This window comes from Danio aesculapii, chromosome 4 (genome assembly GCF_903798145.1).
Source record: "Danio aesculapii chromosome 4, fDanAes4.1, whole genome shotgun sequence".
Lineage (NCBI taxonomy): Eukaryota > Metazoa > Chordata > Actinopteri > Cypriniformes > Danionidae > Danio > Danio aesculapii.
This window is the reverse complement of record NC_079438.1, coordinates 54693505-54719009: the sequence shown is the minus strand read 5'-3', so window position 1 is coordinate 54719009 and position 25505 is coordinate 54693505. Positions and strand designations below refer to the sequence as shown.

The window sequence follows — 25505 nt, the reverse complement described above, 5'->3', positions numbered from 1 at the left end:
AAAAATGAAGAATTGAAATGTTTCAGCTCATTTTAAAATAAGTAGTTTGAACAAAAAGCAAACGTAATTTTCTGTTTACTCATTAAAGGGTTTTTATTTTATTAACTATTTAGATGTAAAACACGTTAAAAGCATGCAAACTTTATATTACTAAATTTTAAATCAGATTAAATGCATAAAATTGTAAACATCTTTATTATTTATTCTATTATTTTGTTGTTGTTGCTTATTTATCAAAAAGCTGACAAAGTCATGCTGAAAACACTCACTCAGACGCAAACACCCGAACTACAATTCTGGCACAGAACTTCACTACATTTCCCATAAGGCACTTCACTCACACACCAGTTTCGGATCACCCCTGATTACGCAAGCTTATCATGGACTGATATCTTGGACTATTTATACACCACACTTGCACAGCGCTAAGTCTGGTTTGCTTTAACATTTCTAAGCGTTCTCTTGTCTAGTGTTGCCATGCTTTTAACCGTTACCTTATTTATTCTTTATGTTGTTTTGCCACCTGTTAACTCGACTACGCTTTTGGATTACCCTCATGCTTCTGTTTGCTCCTGCCTTGACCATTGCCTGTCTGACTCAGAGCTAATAAACTGAATTTGGACCCTCTACTCTTTGTGTTAAAATATATTGCAGACAATAATTTTAAATCTGGTTTAAAAAATACATAAATATACACAGAAAATAACAAAAACACACAACAAAATTACTAAAATATTAAGTCAAATTTAAATATTGAATTATTCATAAATATAAATCATTTTATTTGTTTATATTTAGAGATAGAAAGTAAACAATTTTAGAAAATATAAACACATATTTATAAATTGCTAAAATAATGTAAATAGTGAGAATTAAAAGAAGAAAACCTGCAAAATGTTCAATTGTGTTCTGTCTCTTGTGTAGGAGTCTTCATGTGCTTACGTCCTGATCGTGACAGCAGTGTATTGGGTTTCTGAAGCCGTTCCTCTGGGCGCCGCTGCTCTCGTCCCAGCCTTTCTTTACCCGCTGTTTGGGGTCCTCAAATCCAGTGAGGTAAGATGATAATCCCTCTGTATTCAACATCCCACAATACGATGTTCTGTGCAACAGGTAAAGATTTCACTGTCTGGAATACTGCAGGCTAAATGTTTAACATGCAAAACATGGTTAAAGTAGTAGTGTTAAACTGGTCTGAATAGTATATGACCCATTTACTTTGGGAAATTTCTGACCTGGTTATCTTCATACCCCTTTGAGTCTCTCTATCAGGGTATACTGCAAAAAAGATATAATTCAAGCCAATCATTTTTTATTAACATTTAGATTTAGTAATTTAGCAGTTGCTTGTGACTTACAATTGAGGAGGCATTCAACGATTCAACAAGAAGAGGCAATACACACAAGAAGAGCTAATTATACAAAGGAACTGTTTGTGCTCAGAGAATTACATGCTAGAGTAAGGAGGTGGGAGTGTTTTTTATTTGTGTGCTTGCTTTAAATTAAGTGAAGAGTGTTTCTACAGATGGTTTGTCAAAGCCACTCACCTGTGTGATGCACACTTCTTCTTTTTTATTTGGAGTGATTGTAAGAAAGTGTATTGTGCAAATGTGCAAAAACTGATGCAAGTGTCGGTCAAAGTGTCAGAAAGATGAAAGAGTGTGTTTTCTACAGGTGGTTTGTCAAGCCCACTCACCTGTGTGAGGCACACTCAGAATTGATGTTTTGTGGTTGTCGTGTAGTGTGGGGAATAAAATGTCTAAACTCTATAAAACTCTAAAAAAAGAGTTCACACTTAGCTTATGATTGATTATAAAGCGTGTTTGGCATGCTGTCCTGGGAGAGAGCCCTGAGCTCATAAGATCCTCGAGCCCGGGGCTCCCTCCCGTTAGCAGGGCGAGAGGGGAGTTTGAGCTCTAGTAGATCTCAATGAAGTGTCCTGCTGTTTATAGCTAATGAACAATTAGGAATTGCTATGAAGAGATATACTGTTGACTAAGAGCACATTTGGACTGCCGATTTGGATTAGTCAATTAACTCGCATGTTTCTGGATGGTGGGAGGAAACCTGGGGGCCTGAGGGAAACCACACGAGCACGGGGAGAACATGTAAACTTTGTACCAAAATGTCGACTGACCTGGTAAGGACTTGAACCAGTGACGTTCTTGCTCTGAGGCAACAAAGCTAACCACTGGGCCACCCAACCTAGGAAAGGAGGAGGAGTAGGGGTGGAAGGGGGGATTCTTTAAAATGAAAATGACTGTGGTTGTTAACTTAGGTTATTTATGGTGACTTATGGTGACTTGCCATATCACCCTGCAGCCCAAGACCGATTACTCACTGAAGTTAAGCAGGGCTGAGCCTGGTCAGTATCTGGATGGGAGACCACATAAGGAAAACTAGGTTGCTGTTGGAAGTGGTGTTAGTGAGGCCAGCAGGGGGCGCTCAACCTGCGGTCTGTGTGAGTCCTAATGCCCCAGTAAAAGTGAAGGGTCCGCTATACTGTCAATTGGCGCCGTCTTTCGGATGAGACGTTAAACCGAGGTCCTGACTCTCTGTGGTCATTAAAAATCCCATGGCACTTCTTGCAAAAGACTTGGAGTGTAACCCCGGTGTCCTGGCCAAATTCCCTCCATTGGACCTTACCCATCATGGCCTCCAAATCATCCCCATCCACTGAACTGGCTCTATCACTGTCTCTCCACTCTACCAACAGGTGGTGTGTGGTGAGCGCACTAGCGCAGTTGTCCTGTGGCTGCTGTCGCACCATCCAAGTGGATGCTGCACACTGGTGGTGATGTGGAGAGACCCCACTCATGATTGTGAAGCGCTTTGGGTGTATGGCCATACACAATAAATGCGCTATATAAATACACATTACTTACTTACTTACTTACTTAGGAATCGTCTGATTGATGAATCATTTGTTAGCTAATGCGAGTATGTGATCTTCTCGAAATTATTTTATAAATAAGCTTCCCAAAGGTGATTTTTGCATAATAGATCAACTTGAAATAATTTTGCGTCTGAAGTAAAATATGATTTAAGAACCTTTTGACAATTCTATTGTCAAAAATAACAAGTAAGAAAATCGTATTTGCAGTTCACACGGAATGTGTTAAAAGTGAAAAATCTCACTGTTTTTGTTTCATCAAGCGTGAGAGTCTTACAGCTCTCAGAGTTGCTGATCATTCATTCACAATAAACTGCCAAGATATTATGTAAAACAAAATGCTGCATCATGTGACTAAATCCCACTGACTAACCTGACAAAGCAACCTGTTATCTTAAATACTTGTAATCGTGTTTGATAAATATTCCCCCTTTTTTACGTAATCCTTTTCAGTCAGAGATTTTGGGTCATCTGATATGTTGTTACTTATGTTTATCCCTAAAATACTATTTATCTTTAAAAACTTTATTAAACAGCAAATGGGCATTACAATGAATTCTGAAGGATTATGTGCCACTGAAGACTGGAGTAATGATGCTGAATAAATGACATATTAAAATAAATCCAAACAGAAGATATTTATTTATATATTTCTATATATTTTAGCAACAGTTACTGTATTTCTTATTAAGTTTGTGATCCCTGGAGAAAAGAAGAGACTGCTGGTGTAAATAAAAGATTAAAGGGTGTTTGAAATGAAAGGTTTACAGAGTTGAAATGATGTTGCAGTTCTTTAAGTCAGTGATAGAGAAGGCTTTAACTGCATGCTGTGGGCATAGGTCAAAAATAAGTCAGATGGTATTGCAATAAAAACAGAGCTGACATAAACAATCTCACAGCTCCTTCTATGTCATACTGACGTTGCATTCTTGAGCAATTTTGCAGGTTACAGTAAATTTTGTATGGCCTAGATGGAGAAAACATCATAAATGTCTTTGTGTGTTCGCAGGTGGCGTCTGAATATTTTAAGGACACCACCCTGTTGCTGATGGGAGTCATCTGTTTGGCCGCCTCCATTGAGAAGTGGAACCTGCACAAGCGCATCGCCCTGCGGATGGTCATGATTGCTGGGGCCAAACCTGGCATGTATGTAGTTTCAAAGCTTTAGGATACTTTTTATGAGTTTTATGTAGCTGTTGGTGAATCTAAAAGGTCTGCAACATTTCAAACATCACAATCTGAACAAACCTAACAGTCACAATCTGACCAATCAGAGCAGAGGATGGCCAATATATCAATCACAGCAGACACAGCCATAGTCTAAGAGGAAAATAAGCATGCGTTATGGATGTGACCAAAAAAGTATGCAGTATACAACATACTTTGTAGAAATTCTGTGAATTAAACTGCACAACCCCCTAAAATAATGCTAACCAAAAGGATAAGAGTTGGCTCTCTATAGAACAAAAATGATTGATGTTATTTTATTTTACATTTTGGCATTTATAAGGAAAAAGCTTCATTATGAATGTGACAGATGTGAAATTTCCACTTGTGTGACTTTGGTAAATCAAATATAATTATTTGAAAACACTGACACAGACATTTCTGAGTATTTTACTGTAAAATACAAGCCTACTCAAAAAACCTACAAATGGTTTCGCTATTTTGGTGAAAACATTATTTTTTTCATGGCAAGGTTGACATTTGCATGGAATTGATCAAATTGGTTTGTGTTGTAGGCTGGTGTTGGGCTTCATGTGCTGCACGGTTTTTCTCTCCATGTGGTTGAGCAACACGTCCACCACTGCAATGGTGATGCCGATCGCTGAAGCCGTGCTCCAGCAGCTCATCTGCACCGGCATCGCAGATTCACAAGAAGATTCGCAGGACTTTACACAGGATGAGGAGAGCGGTGAGTTACTGCATCAGAGGGCTTTATAATTTAGCCCTCGACTGCATATTGTTTATGGTGTAATCTTTCTGTCACGTCATTTACAGACAAAGAGGAAAACCTGGAGTCAAGCAAGAATCACCTGGAGCTGCTGGACTGTAAAAAGTAAGCAAATGCCTCTTGGCTAAATGTCAAGTTTATTAAAGTGCATCTTTTAAACAAGCTTATTTTGTGTATTTTTGCTTTGTTTACAGTGAAAAAAAGTATGAAGTCAGCGTGATGAACGAGGTAAGATCAAAATCTGCCATTTTATCCAAAAAGAGAACAAAATTAGAAAGAAAATGGACACACAGAGAGCAATTTTTGTGGATATTTTCTTAAAAATTTAATATGTGCAAATGAATGAATGAATAGATTAATGGATTAATAGGTGGATGGAAGGATGGATAATTGGATGGATGGATGCAGGGATGGATGGATGGATGAATGGATAGGATGATGGAAGGATGAATGGAATGAGTGAATGAGTGAATGAATGGATGAATGAATGAATGAAAATGAATGTATGAATGAATCAACTGATGGATGGATGGATGGATGGATGACTGAATGAATGAATGAATGAATCGTCTGATAAATGAATGAATGAATGAATGAATGAATGAATAAATGGATGAATGAATGAAAATGAATGTATGAATGAATCAACTGATGGATGGATGGATGGATGGATGGATGGATGGATGGATGGATGGATGGATGACTGAATGAATGAATGAATGAATGAATGAATGAATGAATGAATGAATGAATCGTCTGATGAATGAATGAATAATTGGATGCATGGATGGATGGATGGATGGATGGATGGATGGATGGATTGATGGATTGATGAATGGATGGATGAATAGATGGATGGATGGGAGGATGAATGAATGAATGAATGAATGAATGAATGAATGAATGAATGAATGAATGGGAGGATGGGAGGATGGAAGGATAAATGAATGGATGAAAGAATGGATGAAAGATTGGATGAATGAATAAACGGATGGATGGATGGATGGATGGGGGGTGGAAGGATGAAGGAATGAATGAATGAATGAATGAATTGAATAAATGGATTGAATGAATGGATTGAATGAATGGATTGAATGAATGGATTGTATGAATGATTTGTATGATGGAAGGATGAATAAACGAATGAACTAATGAATAAATGATCCTTAAAATTGTTTATTAAAATTACTTATAAATTCTCATTGTGTAGTTTATAAAATGTAAAATTGTGATTTAAGTGAACAAGACTCAGATGCTTACCACGTTTACTGTCATTTCATCCTGTCACTTGAATAATCTTATAGGAATTGATCTAATAGGACAAACTTAGACATTTTTTTCCTTATGACCGTCAATTAAAATAAATGTCAAAAACATACAGTCAAAAATATCACTCAAATATTTTCAAGATTATTTAATATATTCAGAAATAGGATGAATTTAGTGATTTTTAAAGTTTATTTTCAGGTAAACATATCTATTTTAGGACTTTTATTTTAGAACAAATTTTTATGAAGATTATATATTTTTATATATAAGACAGTTGTGTTTTTTCATACAATAGGAGTTGAACGGGCTAACATTAATGCCCGGCTTCAGCCCAAACTTTTCTAGAGAATCAAATGGATATCTGCCTGAGGTGAGATCTGCCTTCAGAAAGCTGACAATAACTCAAATGTCCAAAGAAAATCATTCATTCATACACTGTAAAAAAAAAAAAAAATTACGAAAAATCAAAACAGATTCTTTATGTTGATTTAACTTAATGAACACAATCAATAGTTGATTTAAATTAATCAGGTTTTACAACTTCATTTTTTAAAGTTATACAAAGTTTAGCTTAATATTTTAGTCAGTTTGATTGATGCAAGTTGAGATGATTAGAAAAGTTAATTTGATTTGACTACAAACATTTAAGTCAGCAAGAATTTTTTTGACAGTGTATTGTTTCCAAACAGGCTCCCATTAGCATCCCAGTGCCAAAGAAGCCCAAAATCCGCAGGGATTCTCTGTACCCCACCAAACGGGACCACATGATCTGCAAGTGTCTTACTCTGAGCATCACTTACGCCGCCACCATCGGCGGCCTCATCACCATCACCGGCACCTCCACCAACCTTATCTTCGCTGAACAGTTCAACAAGTACGGTAGCATCCTGGAATTTCTGGAATATTGTTTTTGTTTGTGTGTGTGTGTGTGTGTGTGTAGTAAATAGGGAGTCAACAATTACAGAATTATGTAGATACAAGCTATCTAATGAATCTATTATTACGCTATTAATAAATTAACCTATTTAATTAATTTAAGACTCATTTTTATTAGCATGTAGCATTGTAGCGTAGTTTTTTTGTAGTTTTTATTTCTAACTTCCAAGTGAACTATAGCCTACGTTAATAAATTATATTAATGCATGTTTTAAATGGGGCGTCACAGTGGTGCAGTGGGTAGCGCGATCGCCTTACAGCAAAAAGGTTGCTGGTTCAAGTCCCGGCTGGGTCAGTTGGCATTCCTATATAGAGTTTGCATGTTCTCCCCATGTTGGTGTGGGTTTCCTCCGGATGCTCCAGTTTCCCTTACAGTCCAAAGACATGTGGTATAGATGAATTTAATATACAGAATTGATCGTAACGTATGTCTGTGAATGAGTGTGTATGGGTGATTCCCAGTACTGGGTTGCAGCTGGAAGGGCATTCGCTGTGTAAAACATATTCTGGATAAGTTGGCGGTTCATTCCACTGTGGTGACCCCTGATGAATAAAGGGACTAAGCCGAAGGAAAATGAATGAATGAATGTTTTAAATGACTCATTCTTGACAGAAGCAGTGGGCATGCACACATTTGAATAATGTTGAGCTGTAAACGGGTTCTGGCTTTTAAAAAGCTGACAATCAAAATGTCGGGCTCGGGCCCTGTAGGGCTTATTTTTTAAGGCCCGATTACAGCTCTACTGTCCCCTTCAAGAAAGATGCTTCTCATTTTTCTCATTGATGTACTTGAGCTCAAACACTCTCACTGGCAGAACTGTGATAAAAACAAAACACTATTGGCTGTTTTTTAGAAAGGGGTGGAGCTACTTTATGTCCCGCCCTCTCTTCATGTATCAGTTGAGATTAAGTCAAACATCAAATAAAAAGTGCACCTTTCAAAGCACTTCACAGGACTTTTAAATACATTTATTTCATCCATTTAGAATCTATGAATATCCATACACGAGTCTATATATACAGTTGAAGTCAGAATTATGAATTAATATTTCAATATTATTTAAATATTGTAAATATTTCCCATGTTTAACAGAGCAAGGAAATGTACACAGTATGTCTGATAATGTTTAGTCTTCTCAAAAAAGTCTCATTTGTTTTATTTTGGCTAGAATAAATGCAGTTTTTAATTTTCTAAACACCATTTTAAGGTCAAAATTATTAGTCCCTTTAAGCTATATATTTTTCGATAGTCTACAGAACAAACCATCGTTATACAATAACTTGCCTAATTACACTAACCTGCCTACATAATTAATCTAGTTAAGCCTTTAAATGTCACTTAGAAGTGTCTTGAAAAATATCTAGTCAAATATTATTTACTGTCATCATGGCAAAGATAAAATAAATCAGTTATTAGAAATGAGTTATTAAAACTATTATGTTTAGAAATCTGTTGAATAAATCTGCTCTCCGTTAAACAGAAATTGAGGAAAAAATAAAAAGGGGGGCTAATAATTCTGACTTCAACTGTACATAAAATTGGGCACCACTATCTCCACCCGGTTATATTCTGACTACTTATTCATGCATCTAAAATTGAAAGGTGGGCTCTAGTTTAATACACTAATGCTCCGGTAATATCAATAGCATCTGTATAAATCTATATTCTACAGTGGTCGAGAGGGCTTAACGCGCTGCAATTTAAGAAAACACACGCCATTACAAAAAAACATGAATTATTAAATCGGTTTTGACAGCAAACATGTTGCAAATTCTCACAATGCAAACACATTTTAAAAATGTGCTGCATTTCCTCACAACACATGCAAATAGCACTGAACACAGCGGAAAAGAAGAAGTGAAGTGAATGGTGTAATCAGGATGTTAAAATAAACAAAAATAAATCTCATCTTTCAAAGATAACCTACAACTTCACAGAGCAATATTCATGACACAAGAAACAAATCCCAGCTATGTCCGTCATGTTTTTGAGTCCCCTCGACACATTTCCATTGTGTTATGTGCTATTTGCATGTGTTGTGAGAAAATAAATGCACCAAATGCTGTCAAACCAATGAGGATCTTTTCTTAATTTGCTGGCGTCTTTTGTAATTGCATGTGCTTTCTTTAATTGCAGCACATTAAGTTCTTTTGGCTACCGTAATATTCACTGAATCCTACTCTGAGTTAGTGAATCAGAATCAATGTACGATTCATTGCACCGCTGCTTTAAAGGCACATTGAGAAAACACCACTCACTGCTGGGATTTGTTTAAGCACCTCACTCAATCCGCTCAATCGCATTTCCTGCACACTGTAAAGATGCTAAGCAGTGAAAAATAACCCGTTTTTCCTTGTGCAACATTACTTGGCCAAAGGTTATTCTATACTGTATGCCTGTCGCTGGTGTAAATATGTAAATCAGAGTGAAAACAGGGCATTGAGTGGGTCAGTGGGGTTTGTATTGATGCTCTTTCAGTTCTTGCAGCAGAGTTAGCTGTAACTGTTATCATCGGCTTCACATTTTTCCAGATATAATCAATGTGAAATGCTAAAATCTTGCAGCACATTGATTGGCTTTCGGTATCTTCTCGGTGCTTTAAACACTGTGCAAACAGACCCTTGTCCTTTTCTTCCACACTGATGAACTAAAGCAGACATTTGACCTCCAGAGATTGAGCTTTTACTGTATTTGATAGGATGTAACTTTGCTTTATTTTCACACTTTGGTGTTTTATTTGATTTGAAATTTTTTATTAATATAGCAGGATTTCTAACCCATTTTTTTCTCATAACATGACATTTACATGTGAAACAGCTAATTAAATATTAAATAAGAATATGTATTGAATGGGATTTTATTCATTAGGAAATGATTGTAAAAAGCTTTTACATTAAAAATGAGCAGGACCATTTAATTTAATTTAATTTAATTTAATTTAATTTAATTTAATTTAATTTAATTTAATTTAATTTAATTTAATTTAATTTAATTTAATTTAATTTAATTTAATTTAATTTAATTTAATTTAATTTAATTTAATTTAATTTAAAATTTATTTTTCAGTAAAACTATGAACATTTGATTTAATTTTCAAAATAAACTGCATTCATAACTCATTTTTTTTGTCATAACGTGACATATTTACATGTGAAACAGCTAATTAAATATTAAATAAGAATGTGTACAGAATGGGGCTTACTTTTATTCATTAGGAATTAATTGTAAAAATGTTTTACATAAAAAAATAAGCAGGATCATTAATTTCAGTCTGTATTATAGTATATTATATTATATATTTTATATGTTTTCACAATAATACAAGTGAAACAGCTAATTAAATATTAAATATGAATGTATTGAATGGGACTTACTTTTATTCATTAGAAAATGATTGTAAAAAATGTTTTACATAAAAACTAAACAGGACCATTCATTACAATCTGTTTATTTTATTTTATTTTGTTTTATTTTATTTTATTTTATTTTATTTTATTTTATTTTATTTTATTTTATTTTATTTTATTTTATTTTATTTTATTTTATTTTATTTTATTTATTTTTTATTTTATTTTATTTTATTTTATTTTATTTTTTTATTCATTTATTTATTTATTCGTTGTAAAAATTCAGTAAGGCTTTGGATATTTGATTTGATTTTACAAATAAAACAGCATTTATAATTTAGAAATATAAATATATCAATAATAAATATAATAATAATATACATCCTTTTTTGTCATAATCATGATATATTTACATGTGAAACAGCTATTTAAATATTAAATAAGTATATGTACTGAATGGAACTTTAATTCATTGGGAAATGATTGTGAAAATGTTTTACATAAGAAATAAACAGGACAATTCATTTCAATCTGTAATTTCATATATTTATTTATTTGTTTATTTGTTTATTTATTTATTTATTTATTTATTTATTTATTTATTTACATGATTCATATATTTATTCCTATTATTTATTCATTTATTAATTAATTAATTTATTTATTTATTCTTCTTATTTATTTATTTATTTATTTATTTTCATTTATTTATTTACATTATGAATTTATTTATTTATTCTTATTATTTATTCATTTATTTATTATTTTATTTTATTTTATTTTATTTTATTTTATTTTATTTTATTTTATTTTATTTTATTTTATTTTATTTTATTTTATTTTATTTTATTTTATTTTATTTTATTTTATTTTGCTACACATAACTTTCAGTAAGACTATAAATAAATTACTGGTGCAATTACCAATCACAGCCTAAATATTTGTTGAAATTGTTATTGTTTTATGAATAAAAATCCTATGGTATATTTCTATTATTTAGGTGAAAAACATTTAAAACATTTCTGCAAGTTGCTATCACAGCCTAACAATTTGAATAATTAGCAATCGAATAAGTTGAGATAACCAAGCTGTCACTTGATTCAGCTCAACTTAACTCCAGCTTAAGTTATATTGTGTTTGCAATACTAAGTTTTGCTATGAAATGTGTTTTTCAGTCGTTACCCAGAAGCAAAAGTCATCAACTTCGGCACCTGGTTCATCTTCAGTTTGCCGATTGCTCTCATCATGCTGATTCTCACCTGGATCTGGCTGCACTTTTTATTCCTGGGGTGCAAGTAAGAATAAAAGAGAGTGTTTTTGATCTTGAGTTTGTGAAATGATTTTTGCTGACTTGTTATCTCTTTACAGTTTCAGAGAAACCTGCTCTCTCAGCAAGAAACGCAAAACTAGAAGAGAAATCCTCTCCGAGAAGCGCATTCATGAAGAGTACCAGAAACTCGGCCCCATCAGGTACACATTAAAGAGCTCCTATTATGCAAAAATCACTTTCATAAGGGGTATAACCAGCTTCTAATGGTAAAAATTTATTAATTTTATTGTTTATAATCACACATGATTAAAACAGTCTCGCACTCATTGACATAGGACATTAGTCTTGTTTTTGAATCTGCCACTATGCTGACACACAGGCATCTGTAGCTCCTCCCTCTTTTGAAAAGAGCACACCCTCATATGAATTTAAAGTGACAGTCACCAGAATGGCATAATTACGACCACAACCTAAAAAGGGCAGTTTTAAAGAGATATTATTAGATTATTTGTGTGGTATTTTGAGCTAAAACTTCACATACACACTCTTACACACTCCGAGACTTATATTATATTTTCTTTGTAATTAATTGTTAATTATTCATCAGCGATTTCAATTTTTTTATAATTATGTTTATTGAAAATATACATAACATGTAAAATGTAAGAGTACAAAGATTAACAGTTGTTTTAACAATTAGCAAAGGTAACATAATAATAACAACAACCATAATAAAAAAATCACAATACCCCCCCCCAATCCATGCATGGTTTAATTGTCACATATTTTGTCAAAACATTTCTCACATTGATGTTACATAAGGATAGTCGCAATAGCTAATGGTGATAATAAATAAAAACAATAATGTCCAGAAATGATAGATGAATAAGTTATTCATTAGCGATTTCTAAATGAAAATTGTTTCAAAGTAAATTTCCCCTATTTATTTGAATATCTTTTTTTCTGGCTGGCATTAGAAGCTAATTTTGTCCATCAAATGATTGTAGGAAGGTTTCGGTTTATTTCTAAATTATTAGAACTAATATTCTGATGTTTTGTTTCTTCTTTAGCTATCCTGAAGTTGTGACAGGCATCTTTTTTGTTCTGATGACTGTTCTGTGGTTCACCAGAGAGCCAGGATTTGTCCCCGGATGGACGTCGCTGTTTGAGAAGTATGAAATCTTGTTGACCATTACTCAGTCAATACAATTGATTTCCAGTTCTTTCCTAGAATGAGACTTTTTTTTTTTTTTGCTTTTATGCAAAATTTAGCAGACATAAAATGGTTATGTGAGCATTACAGGAAACATTCAGTTTTTTCATTTTGCAGATATCCTGTGAGATCTATTTCTGAACGTTCTTTAAACGTTTTAAAATGAATACCCAGATAACAGAAATGTTCTGATAATGTTTTGCTAATATTTCAGTTAAGTTTTAAAAATGTTAGTTTGGAATGTTCCATAAACAACTACAAAGGCAAGTTCTTTTTTAGAATGTGTTAAAACGTTTTTTAGAATGTATTCTAAATGTTCCGAATCAATTAAAAAATCATTAGATGATCATCCAATCAAAACATTTGACAAATTCAGTTTCCATAAACAGTACATGTTCAATAAACAGTGTATACCTACTGTAGAATAATAAATAAATTAAAAAAGTAAAGACCAGATCATTTTGAACATTTTATTAATTAAATGTGACCCTTGAGCACAAAATCTTGTGTTGCACTGATATATTTTCGGCAATAGCCAAAAATACATTGGGTCAAAAAATATGTGTCATATATTTTTCAGTAAAGTAAGTATAATTATTATGTAATATTACGTAAAAACCATGAGCTATGAAGATATTTTGTAGATTTCTGACTGTTTCCTATTCCTACTTTTCTATTATTGAAATAATTAGTAATTTGCATTGCTAAACACTTCACCTAGACAATTTAAATGGGATTTTATCAGTATTTAGATTTTTTTTTAACTCAGAAGATCAAATAATGTACCTACCCACTGCACATATACATTTGTAACTATGTTCATATCTATCTGCATACCTCTGATTATTAATAGCATCCTGTACATATATTCATCTATTGTAAATCTCTGTTCACGGTTAATACAACCTGTATATGATGTTCATAGTACATCCATCTGTAATTATCACCATAGTTTTTCTATAACTGCACTTTATAACTCATACCTGGATCCTGCACTTGCTGCTATTACACTCCTGGTTAGACCTAAACTGCATTTCATTGCCTTGTACTTGTACATGTGTAATGGCCATACCTGCCAACACTCCTGTTTTTCCCAGCAGTCTCCCGTATTTCAGACCTGTTTTATTCTGTCTCCTGGAAATCTCACAGAATTTAGCCAACCATCCCTGCCACACCAGGGTCACAAATGTGAATACTTGCATCAGAAAGTATATGAAGAGTTTAGATTCAAAAACCTCTGAATGCCGTCTGATATTTTCTTCTGAAATTTGCATTTTTCTGAGACTCCGCTCAGTAATTTCTCATTTATAGTGACAAATAAGTTGTTTTAAATGTCATTAAAGTGAAATAACGAAACATAAACATAGGACCCTCAATTTAGGAGAAACTTTAGAAGCATTTAAATGTTTTTGGATCTGAACTCTTCATATACTCTCTGATACAAGTATTTACACATATATACACATATTTATTTAATATTAAAGCATTGAAAATTTATGAAATTGGAAGGATATCAGTTTATAACCTTTCCAAAACTTTCAAACAACATTCCTTGATTGTTATCTGTGTGCACAGTATTGACTAACACTGGTGTGTGTGTTTTCCAGAAAGGGCTACAGAACTGATGCCACAGTGTCGGTGCTGCTGGGATTCCTCCTGTTCCTCATCCCCGCTCGAAAGCCGTGGCCATCTGCATTCTCCAGCCAGAGCAAAGGTCAGATCCCAGCCGCGAGTGTGTTCGCTCAGCAGGCTATAATGTTGTACAGTGTGTTCAGTGGAGTTCCAGGACATGAGAGTAAAGGTGAACGTTCTGCTGGTTCTAGTCTGTAACTGTGTACTCATGTGTGTGCAGATGATGAGGATGAGGATGAGGAACAGGATCCGCTGGCTCCAATGATCACCTGGAAGGACTTTCAGAGACTGATGCCCTGGGAGATCGTCATTCTGGTGGGTGGAGGATACGCACTGGCTGCCGGGTGCAAGGTGAGCATGAGGAAATGACTTTAAATCAACCAATGAATGAATCAATGAATCAATCAATTAATCAACCTTTATTTAAATAGCATCTTACTACAAGCAAGGTCGACCAAAGTGCTTTACACCAGTAAAAACAAATTATACAACACAACTAGAAAGCAAACAATGCAAAAGCAATACAAGAAATGTCAATAAAATAGAGCAAAACATTAAAACGGAGCAAAGTGTCAGTGCTACTATGCATTAAAACTCATTTGAGCAAGTGCGTCTTAAGCATAGCTTTAAACAGTGGGAGGTCAGTGAATGTATGAAGCTTAATAGAAAGGGTATTCCTTAGTTTAGGACATGCCACTGCAAAAGAGCGATCACCCCACTGGTTGTACCTTGACAGTGGGACTTCTAGCTCAAGTTAGCCAGCAGATCGCAAAGCTCTGCTGGGTTGGTGGATGTGCAAAACTTCACATAAATAATAAGGTGCAAGGTCATTAACTGCATTAAAAACAAACATCACAAGTTTAAAATCAATTCTAAACTTTACAGGGACATTAAAGGGGAGCTATTATGCAAAAATCACTTTTATAAGGGGTTTAAACACAGTTGTGTGGCAGCAGTGTGTGAATATAACCAGCTTCTAATGGTAAAAATGTATTCATTCTATTTTTTTATAATCACACTTGATAAAAACAGTCTGCAGAAACACTCTGTTTGGCATTCTCACTTTGTACATGTCATCAGAGGGGGAAAGCCCCGCCCATTAGTGACCGTCTGTCCCTCATTAGCATAAACAGCCTTGAGTGAGTAGCAACAGAAATAATAATTAAGTTGTCCCGCCCTAAACAATAAGAATTGTGTTGTTTCAACTCATTTTGAATAAATAGTTTGAACAAGCAGCAAAAGTCACTTTTTGAGTGCACTTTAGATCAAATTTACTCAGTCAAATGGTTTCAAATCTTTCTTTTTCATTGGAAACTGAAGGAGATATTTTGAAGAATGCTGGGAAATGGTAGCCATTAACATCCATAGTAAGGGAAAAAACATTGACATTTTCTCATTTAGCAGACACATTTATCCAAAGTGACTTAGTAGTGAGGATTAAAGAAGCACTTCCTCGTATCAGAGAGTACTCTGTAAAACCCAAAAAGTTAAGGTAACTCAAACCATTTGAGGAAATCGATTGCAACAAACAATTTAAGTACAAAAGCTAATCTATATGAGTACTGTGAACTTACTCCATTTGATTACATTAAACCATTTAAGCACAGTAAAACCTAATAAATTAAGAGATCTCATAACAATTGAGTACTGTAAAACCCAAAAAGTTAAGGTAACTCAAACCATTTGAGAAAACCGATTGCAAAAAACCATTTGAGTTAAAAAAAAAACTAATCCTAATGAGTACTGTGAACTTAATCCTTTTGAGTAAACATTGCATTTTGAGCACAATAAAACCCAATAAATGAAGAGAACTCAAACCAACAGAGTACTGTAAAACCCAATAAGTTAAACTGATTGCTACAAACCATTTGAGTAAAATAACAAATCTACTGTATATGAGTACTGTGAACTTACTAGGGTTGTCACAATACTATTAATTCATCTTACGATACTATACCAGCTGAAGCATCACGATACCAAGTAGTATTGTGATATTGTAATTCATAACTCAAATTATAAAGAAAATTGTCAGAAATATTATATTTTACATCTTACAATAGGTCTCGAATTTATTTCAAAATTCCCTTATTATTGAAAAATGTATTATTTGCAAGTCACTTCACCTAATATTAATTCTATTTGCTTATTTTGTAGATAACGGACCAACAAAAAATACATAAAAATAAAGATACAAACTATACCAAATGAAATTTGTTACAAAAACAGAATTTTCCCAACAAAATTAGGCTATATGAAGTGCTCAAAAATAGTTTCAATGTTTCCTGTTGATATTTTGGGTTTTTCATCTCTTGTTTTTTTCTTCAGTCTAATCAGGTAACAATTCAAAGCAATTAAAAATTTCACTTTGTGAGTCGTTCTTTTTAAGAGATTGTCGCAGTTTTTGTAGCTACTAAATTATATTGAGAGGAACAGAAATGAACTGATTCAGATGTGCGTTTGAAACGTCAGAAAACATCAGAAAACTTGCAACCTTAAAGGGCTCCACAAACTATTAAAATAAAATGATCTATTGTTGCTCAAACATGTGAGCATTTTAGTGACTTTTCCACATCCACCATTATCTATTGTAAACAGACCGTTAATGACGATACTACCATTTACACACTACAGTGGCGCCGCCTTTATTTTGGAGCCATAGTATTGCGATACTACCATAGTACCGGTAAACCATGCAACCCTTGAACTTACTCCATTTAAGTTGAAGTAATGAGGTATTTAATGAACTCATTACCTTCAACACTGAGTTCAAAACTCTTCAAGTGAGTAGAATTAACTTTCAGTGTATTTTGTGTTAACAACACTCATTTAACTTGATAAAGTTGACTGTTGGGTTTTACAGTGTAGCAATATATATAAATAAGTCTAATTTACTAAATCTAAACATCTAAAAATTAACATTCTATGCTATTAAATTATACTAAAAGTCTAAAGTTTGCTTTAAACTATTTGCTAATTGCTTTTATTTACAATTGACTAATTGGCTTTTGTTGTTTCTATATTTAATTATTTATATCAGTGAAAACCAAACTTAAACAGACTTGGAACAAGTGGAGGAAGACTAAATGATCATAGAAGTTTAATTTGTTGGTGTATTTCTACATGCATATATATATATATATATATATATATACTTTTTTTGGATGATTCAAAAACTGTATCATCAAATGAAAAAAACATATTTTCATTCATTTTAAAATGTTTACATTATTTTTTAATCATTTAAAATATATTGTCTCGTACTAAATGATCTATCTGTTATTATTGTGTATTATGTTTTTATCTATATTATTCTTGCCATGAAATAGCCATACGTTGCATATTCTTTAAATAAAGAAACAAAGAAAGGATCCATTTAATCAATATGCTCTCTGGTCATGGCTGATACATTAACGTAGTGGTGTGTGTGCAGGTGTCTGGTCTGTCCATGTGGATCGGCCGTCAGCTGGAGCCGATGAGCGGTCTTCCTCCATGGGCCGTCACACTGCTGGCCTGTCTGCTGGTGTCTGCTGTCACTGAGTTCGCCAGCAACCCTGCCACACTCACTGTCTTCCTGCCCATCCTCTCAGCGCTGGTCAGTACACACACACACACACACACACACACACACACACACACACTCACATACAAACTTGTACAGCTATGTTTATGGGGACGGAATCTTCTTTATACAGCTGTCTTTGTACAGCTATCCTTATATAGTTGCCTTGACACAATCTACATTGTAAAAGCGCTATGGAATTAAAGAGGAATTGAATTGTACAGATTGTACACTGAGTTCCACACAATTCTTTCATGTTATCCCAACACAAATTAATTAAGTTAACTTTAACCCAATGGTTTTTACAAATTGAAGTGGATTGAACATAAAAAAAAATAGCTTTATGTTAAAATGAGTTCAACTCATTTTAAATAAGTAGTTTGAACAAGCAACAAGGTCATTTTTTGAATATATATTCTGTCCCCCTCTCCAACCCAACCCTCACAGGAAGCAATCTGCATTTTTACTCTTTCAAAATACTTAATTCTGTAGGATTTCTAAGTTGTCCCCACAAGGTCAAAATTGACTGATGTAGCCATGCTTATATGTAAGTGTGGTCCCCATAATGTATTGAATACAAGACACACACATACACAAATTAGCACTGCCACACTCACACTCACTTCTCTCTCTCTCTCTCTCTCTCTCTCTCTCTCTCTCTCTCTCTCTCTCTCTCTCTCACACACACACACACACACACACACACACACTCGCATGCACACACATACATACAGCATTCAAAGACACAGATACACACCCACTCACATACACATGCCCAAACACACACACACACACATACACACACACACATTAACACTGCTACACTCACCATATTCATGGCCGTATACTCTGCACTGGTCAGAGCGCACACTCACCACACACACACATAAATTCACACAGACATTCACAAATACATATACACACAAAAACAGCACACAGACACACACTCACACACACAGACATATACACACATAGACACTTAAACACACACACACACATTAACACTGCCACACTCACCATATTCATGGCCATACACACACAAACAGACACAGCACACAAAAACACAGACGCATACCACAGTATTCCTGCCCATCTTCTCTGCACTGGTCAAAAGACACACACACCACACACACGCACACACACACACCCTCACACACCAACTCTGACCTACTCACAGTGCTTGTGTCCGTCCTCTCTGCACTGAGAGCACACATCAGTACATACAAACACATGCGTACACACATGCACACAGACGCACACACATAACATTGTTTCTCTTAATGTTCCAGAACACTTAGAGAACGCTTCAAAGCATCATTCACATATTCTATGCAGCATTCTAAAATGGAACTCTCTCTTTAACATTCTGAAAAACATCTTCCTAACGTCATTTAAACGTGAACTTAACATTCTCTGTGTTTTGTGTCTCACAGTCAGAGACGCTGCAGATGAACCCTCTGCACACACTCATTCCTGCCACCATGTGTGTGTCGTTCGGCGTCATGCTGCCTGTCGGAAACCCGCCGAACGCCATCGTGTTCAGTTACGGCCACGTGCAGATCAGCGACATGGTATGAAACAACATTATCCTGTTATATCACCTCTGGCACGACTCACAGCTGTGCCAGGAACCAAAGGCCAGACTTTAAGCATGTGTTTCTCAGACGTAAACACAAACTGAGGATCATTTGCTGAAACAGGTGCCTGCATGGCCATTAAAAAACATCAAATCTCCAAACTATACATATCATTACACTTTTTTCCCCCCCTTTTTTTCTATATTGTCAGTTATATTCTATTCTGCAGACCCTGAAAAGTGGGAAGTCCAAAAGCTAAATGAAATTTAAGTAATTATAATAATAATAATAATAATAATAATAATAATAATAATAATACTTGGAATTAAAATAATAACAGGAATTATAAAATTAATACAATTAATACAAATTGGGATTGCCCTTAAAAGACAGGGGTGCCCAAACTCAGTCCTGGAGGGCCGGTGTTCTGCAAAGATTAGTTCCAATCCCAATCAGACACACCTGTGCTAGCTAATCAAGCTCTTATTAGGCTTTCTAGAAACATCCTCGCAGGTGTGTTTAGACAAGTTGGAGCTAAAATCTGCAGGACACCGGACCTCTAGGACCGAGTTGGGACACCTCTGGTCTAAGAAGCATAAAATAAATTTTATATTTTATATATATTTATAAATACATTTCATATTTTTTATTAAACAAAATCTGAAAATAAATAAATAGCTAATGTTTTATTATAAATTGGGTAGTTTTTTTATCCACTTTATAAATTTGCTAAATATTCCCTTTAAATATTTGTCATTTTTGGTTTTTATATAAATTTATTTATTCACTATTTATTTATTTACAGCTTGGCAGTAATTACATTTAGGTGGTGGATTTGCAATAAATGTAAACTATGACACATTTTATTTAATATAATATTAATTTAATGAACTATTTCTTTAATGAAATCCACTTTATAATATTGTCAGTTTTGACATTAATATAAATTGTAAATAAACTATGACACAATTAATTTATTATAATATTAATTTAATGAACAAAAAAAATGAAATCCACTTTAGAAAACTCAGTTTTTGCATTTAAATTGCATTTACGATAAATGTAAACAATGACACATTTATATATATATATATATATATATATATATATATATATATATATATATAATTTAAAAAAGAAGAAAAAAATCAAAGGGGGGCTAATAATTCTGACTTGAACTGTATATATATCTATATATATATATATATATATATATATATATATATATATATATATATATATATATGTGTGTGCATATACAATATATGTGTATATACAATATATATATATATATATATATATATATATATATATATATATATAGATATATATATATATCTATATATATAGATATATATATATAATACAGTGTTCAGCATAATTAAGTACACCCCATTTTGAAGATGAATATCTTTATCTATTTCTCAGTAAATATAGGTAATGTATTGTGGTGCATTTAAACAAAACAGATTTATTAAACAGATATATTTATTAAAATAACAATTTAGTCACCAAACATCAAATAGAAAGATAATACAATTAAATTCATGCAAGTTTTTGTTTCTCTTGATTTTTGCTCTTTTTAAATTTTGTATTTAATAATTTTCTCTTATATAAATTTGGGTGTATTCATTTTGAACCATTATCATAAGTTATTTTTAGATTAGCTAACAATTTTGGACACAGATTTTATTTTAGTGTCTGTTGATGCTCATTGTTGTCCTCCACTGCCCTCTGACATGACTGTGCTGTTTGCAGGTGAAGGCCGGCTTTGGAGTAAATCTGATCGGTGTTTTCGTGGTGATGTTGGCTATATTGACGTGGGGTGAACCGCTCTTCCACCTCAGCCAGTTTCCCACCTGGGCGGTGATGCGAAACGTCACGGGCAGCTTGTAGCTGTGTTTAGAAATCGTGGACACTGGGTTTACACTGATGGAGGCACACACACACGTCATTAATGCCTTATTTTTTTCTCCGTCCATGATGCTTTGCACCCGGAGGATGCAGAACTGCTCACTGTGACTGAACAAACGGTGAATCTATTCTTACACTCCTATATCTAAGCATTAGGCGTAGATTTACAGCTGAACGCACAAGTGTACGTGCCTACGAAACATGAATGTAACATATCTGTATGCTTTATTTCGGATGTCTAACAAACGTCGGCTATTTACTTGAGAGGTTTGAGGGAGATTCTGCATCCGACAACGTCAGAAATCTGATAATAGTTTCTTACCAAAATGTTACATGTGGTTTGGTTACAGAAGATTATGTTACAAAAGAAATTTCTCAATCATAAATCGATTAAAGCAGTTTTTGAAGGTGGCCATTGATCATTGTACATACAGGAAACTAACATTTTCTATTGTTGACCACCAACAACCGATTTCATTGACTTTCATCTCTAAAACACAATAAAACACTGTATTTTTGGTTCATTTCTTTATTTTGCCTTTCGCACTGTCATATAACACAGGTTGATTGAGATAAATGGTCATAAATTAGAAAAACAATGTGTAGTCAAGAGTCCAGTGTTTTGTTTTCTCCAAAGCTCATCATCGCTGGTTATAATTTTGATGCTCCTTCGGTTGGTTCATAGCCCTCCTTTTCAATTTTCTCCTTGTACTTCAGGAAGTCCCTCCGTTTGGAGAAATATTTCACCTGTCAAGCATAACAATAGTGTGAAAAAGATGTGTACTTGATTGTACTGAACGTGCACTTCTAGTGTAAATCAAACCTTAAAGGATTACATATTACAATTAACCAAGAATAACATATTTTTTTTAAATCTACTTTATAATAATGTCAATTTTGTCAATAATATATGTATAAACTGCATTTACAATAAGGATGAACAACATGACATTATTTTTCAAAAGTATATATATATACACACACACACACACTACCGGTCAAAAGTTTGGGGTCAGGTTTTTTCTTGTTTTTTTTTTAGAGGAAATTATTCTGTTCATCAAGGCAGCATTTATTAAATGTAAAAAAAAATTGTTAAAAAGTTCAATATTTATTAAAATTTTAAATAACTGCTTTCTTATTGTATGTAGTTTCAAATGACATTATTACTCCAGTCATTATTGCTTTTGTTACTATTTCATTAATAATAATAATAATAATAATAAGAAGAAGAAGAAGAAGAAGAAGAAGAAGAAGAAGAAGAAGAAGAAGAAGAATATGAATAATAAGAATAAAATAATAATAATAATAATAATAATAAATTTCAACAATCATGTGCCCTTGAAGACTGAAGTAATGAAGCTAAAAATTCATCTTTAAATCACTGGAATAAATTATTCAATTAAATAATAAACTCGTTTTGAACAGTTACTTTATAGTGCAATAACATTTCACAATTTTACAATGTGTTCTGAATTTTTGATTAAATAAATGCAGCTTTGGTGAGCAGGAGAAGCTTATTTCAAAACATTTAAAAATCCTACCGACCCCAAACTTTTTACCGTTAGTGTATCGATTGTTTATACACCGTATAGTGTGACTGGTGTGTGTGTGTGTATATATATATATAGCTCAGTTAAGAGTGCAATATTAGTCTTAACTTTGACTTCAATACTGCATGTTTTTTTTTTGTTATAATGCAATGTAAATTATGCTTTACTTTTATTTTCACTTTTTCAAAAGAATTTTCCCCTTTTTTTCCTCAAAATGTCATTAAAAGTCTAAAGCTTTACCAAGCCAATAAACCACAGAGAGAATCATTACATTACAAACTTTGATTTGAAGTAAACATCATAAAATGTTTAACGTTTAATAATGTATGTGATAGTTCAAAAACTACAACATGCATCATTGTGAATAACTCAACTGAATAAGTAAACAAATTTAATTTGTAATATTGCATCTATAGAAACAATATGCTTTAAATTTATCACAAAATTTGCCTATAATATATAGCCTTATAACGTTGTGCTTTATGGGGGTGGGCGGGGCTAAATGTATGCTTTAGCGCCCTTTGTTTGCACGAACTCTCTGATTGGGTGATTATTCTACACACTGCATGGATATTTCTGCATGAATTTACTAAACGCAATTGTTTTGAATTGTTTGGAAACAGTCTGGCATATTTACAACCTTAGAGCTCACAGCAGGTCTGTCTTTAACAGTTTATCAGTTATTGTTGCACTATTTTAGTCCCAGAACCGGTCTAGTTGTTTATGTAACAATGTTTCTCTGATGTTTTTAAATGTAACATGTTTTAGAACGTTTAGGACATTCCCACGTGACGTTTACATTACGTAATGTTCACAGAATTCTAAAATGGAACGTTCCCTTAGAACAATTCCGAATCACGTTTCCACCGCATAATTGGAACATCACCTCAACGTTCTCTGGCAATGGCGATAAAGTCTATAATGGGATACAGCTGCGGATACTCACAGCAATATAGCATAATGTTTGTGACACTGTACAATAATAAATATTTTTTCACACCTGTTAGGGTTTATAGACGTTAATAAAATCATTTAATGGTTCATATAATATATATTATGAATAATACTCTGTATATTTATTGTTTTTACATTGCCGTGTGGGTTTAGGGTTAAGGTATGGGTTAATAAAATAGTATTTAATGGGTAATTTCATAAATAATATGAATAATCATTTGTATAATAACTGTTTTAACATTACCGTGATGGTTAATAAAAGACGTTAATAAATACAAATAATTCTCATTAACTTCCGGACGCAGCTGTATCCCTTCTAGCAACCTTTCCATGACAGCTGCTGCAATTAAGTTCATACAGCAAACAGGTGCCGTCACATTTATGTTTCTGGCCTCAGAGTTATTGAATAAAGTGTTTTGGACTGACCCACTGGGCAGGACAGTTGGCTTCAAACTCTCGCTGGTGTTTCTCGCAGGCTGAATTGAGATCTTTGTTGACATCCAGACACTTCCAGAGCTCATCTCTCGCGTCCCAGCAGGCTTTGCGCTGACTGGCGTTAGGAGCGCTCATCTCGGTCTCTCCTCACTCTATCTGCAGGTATATACAACACTCTTACTGTCCAAACTACATCCCAATAACACGAATAAGAGGATCCACTATCAACTGACCCACAGTAATTATATTTCTATAGAATAACATGTTATACATTATAAAAGAGATCATTCTGGCTTGTATTTAAAGATTAATACTGTAAACGCTTACCAGGCGCGATTCATCACCTCACAACTTCTGTAAATATATTAAACTAATGTTAATTAGTCATGCTGAAGTACACAGAATCCCAAGGACGCCCTAAGCATGTAGGAAGAAATGCAACTACACGTCGCCTGCTGATGACCCAAGCAATTGCGTAAAGATTAGTTCTGTCAGTGACCGCTAGATGGCGCTATTGTAATATTTTAGCTCTAGGGGCGTATGTAATACTAATGTCTAAATCAGGGGTGCCCAAACTTTTTCTTATAAAGGACCAAAATCCAAGCTTGACTGAGAGCTGTGGGCCGAAAGTAAATATACTGTATTACATTAAAGTTGCCACGGCTAATTTCCTAATTTATTTCATAATATTAAAAAAATACTTCAACCATATTTATTAATGCATTGAAATTTATGAACTTGAATGAATGAACTTATTACAATAAAACCATAAAGAAAATTCCATTTATAAAACAATAGAGTTCAATGCTGAATATACTAGTCATGCATGCTGTACCTGCCTTTGTCTTAATTTGCTTCTCCTTTGTCCCCTATTCAAGTGGCAGTATGCACATTTTTAAAAATCTTCATCTTCATTCATTTACAACAATTAAGTTCAGTTTGCTTTTTGTAGGTCAATAATAAAACAAACAAACAAACAAACAGAAAGTTTCATTAAAATAGAA

General features: G+C 33.6%; 2 protein-coding genes across 3 annotated transcripts in view; one reads left to right on the top strand and one right to left on the bottom strand.

Moving 5' to 3' along the window:
• Window positions 1-22086, top strand: part of slc13a4 (solute carrier family 13 member 4) — a 37087-nt gene extending 15001 nt beyond the window's left edge. Inside the window, exons 2-16 of one of the 2 annotated variants that reach the window (XM_056456133.1) lie at window positions 925-1053; window positions 3900-4036; window positions 4633-4805; window positions 4892-4949; window positions 5039-5072; window positions 6409-6483; window positions 6803-6987; window positions 11573-11692; window positions 11766-11867; window positions 12738-12839; window positions 14488-14594; window positions 14733-14863; window positions 17943-18104; window positions 19505-19642; window positions 21407-22086. In XM_056456133.1, the coding sequence (XP_056312108.1) occupies window positions 925-1053; window positions 3900-4036; window positions 4633-4805; window positions 4892-4949; window positions 5039-5072; window positions 6409-6483; window positions 6803-6987; window positions 11573-11692; window positions 11766-11867; window positions 12738-12839; window positions 14488-14594; window positions 14733-14863; window positions 17943-18104; window positions 19505-19642; window positions 21407-21544 (1791 nt within the window). In that variant the 3' untranslated portion in view covers window positions 21545-22086. The remainder of the gene's footprint in view (window positions 1-924; window positions 1054-3899; window positions 4037-4632; window positions 4806-4891; window positions 4950-5038; window positions 5073-6408; window positions 6484-6802; window positions 6988-11572; window positions 11693-11765; window positions 11868-12737; window positions 12840-14487; window positions 14595-14732; window positions 14864-17942; window positions 18105-19504; window positions 19643-21406) is intronic. The other variant, XM_056456134.1, reaches the window with a different exon arrangement.
• Window positions 22076-24957, bottom strand: LOC130223352 (cytochrome c oxidase assembly factor 6 homolog). The gene is made up of 3 exons (XM_056456135.1): window positions 24829-24957; window positions 24493-24657; window positions 22076-22309 (listed from the first exon to the last, which is right to left on the bottom strand). The coding sequence occupies exons 2-3, from the start codon at window positions 24634-24636 to the stop codon at window positions 22214-22216; spliced, it is 240 nt and encodes a 79-aa protein (XP_056312110.1). The 5' UTR covers window positions 24637-24657; window positions 24829-24957; the 3' UTR covers window positions 22076-22213.
• Window positions 24958-25505: the final 548 nt, after the last annotated feature.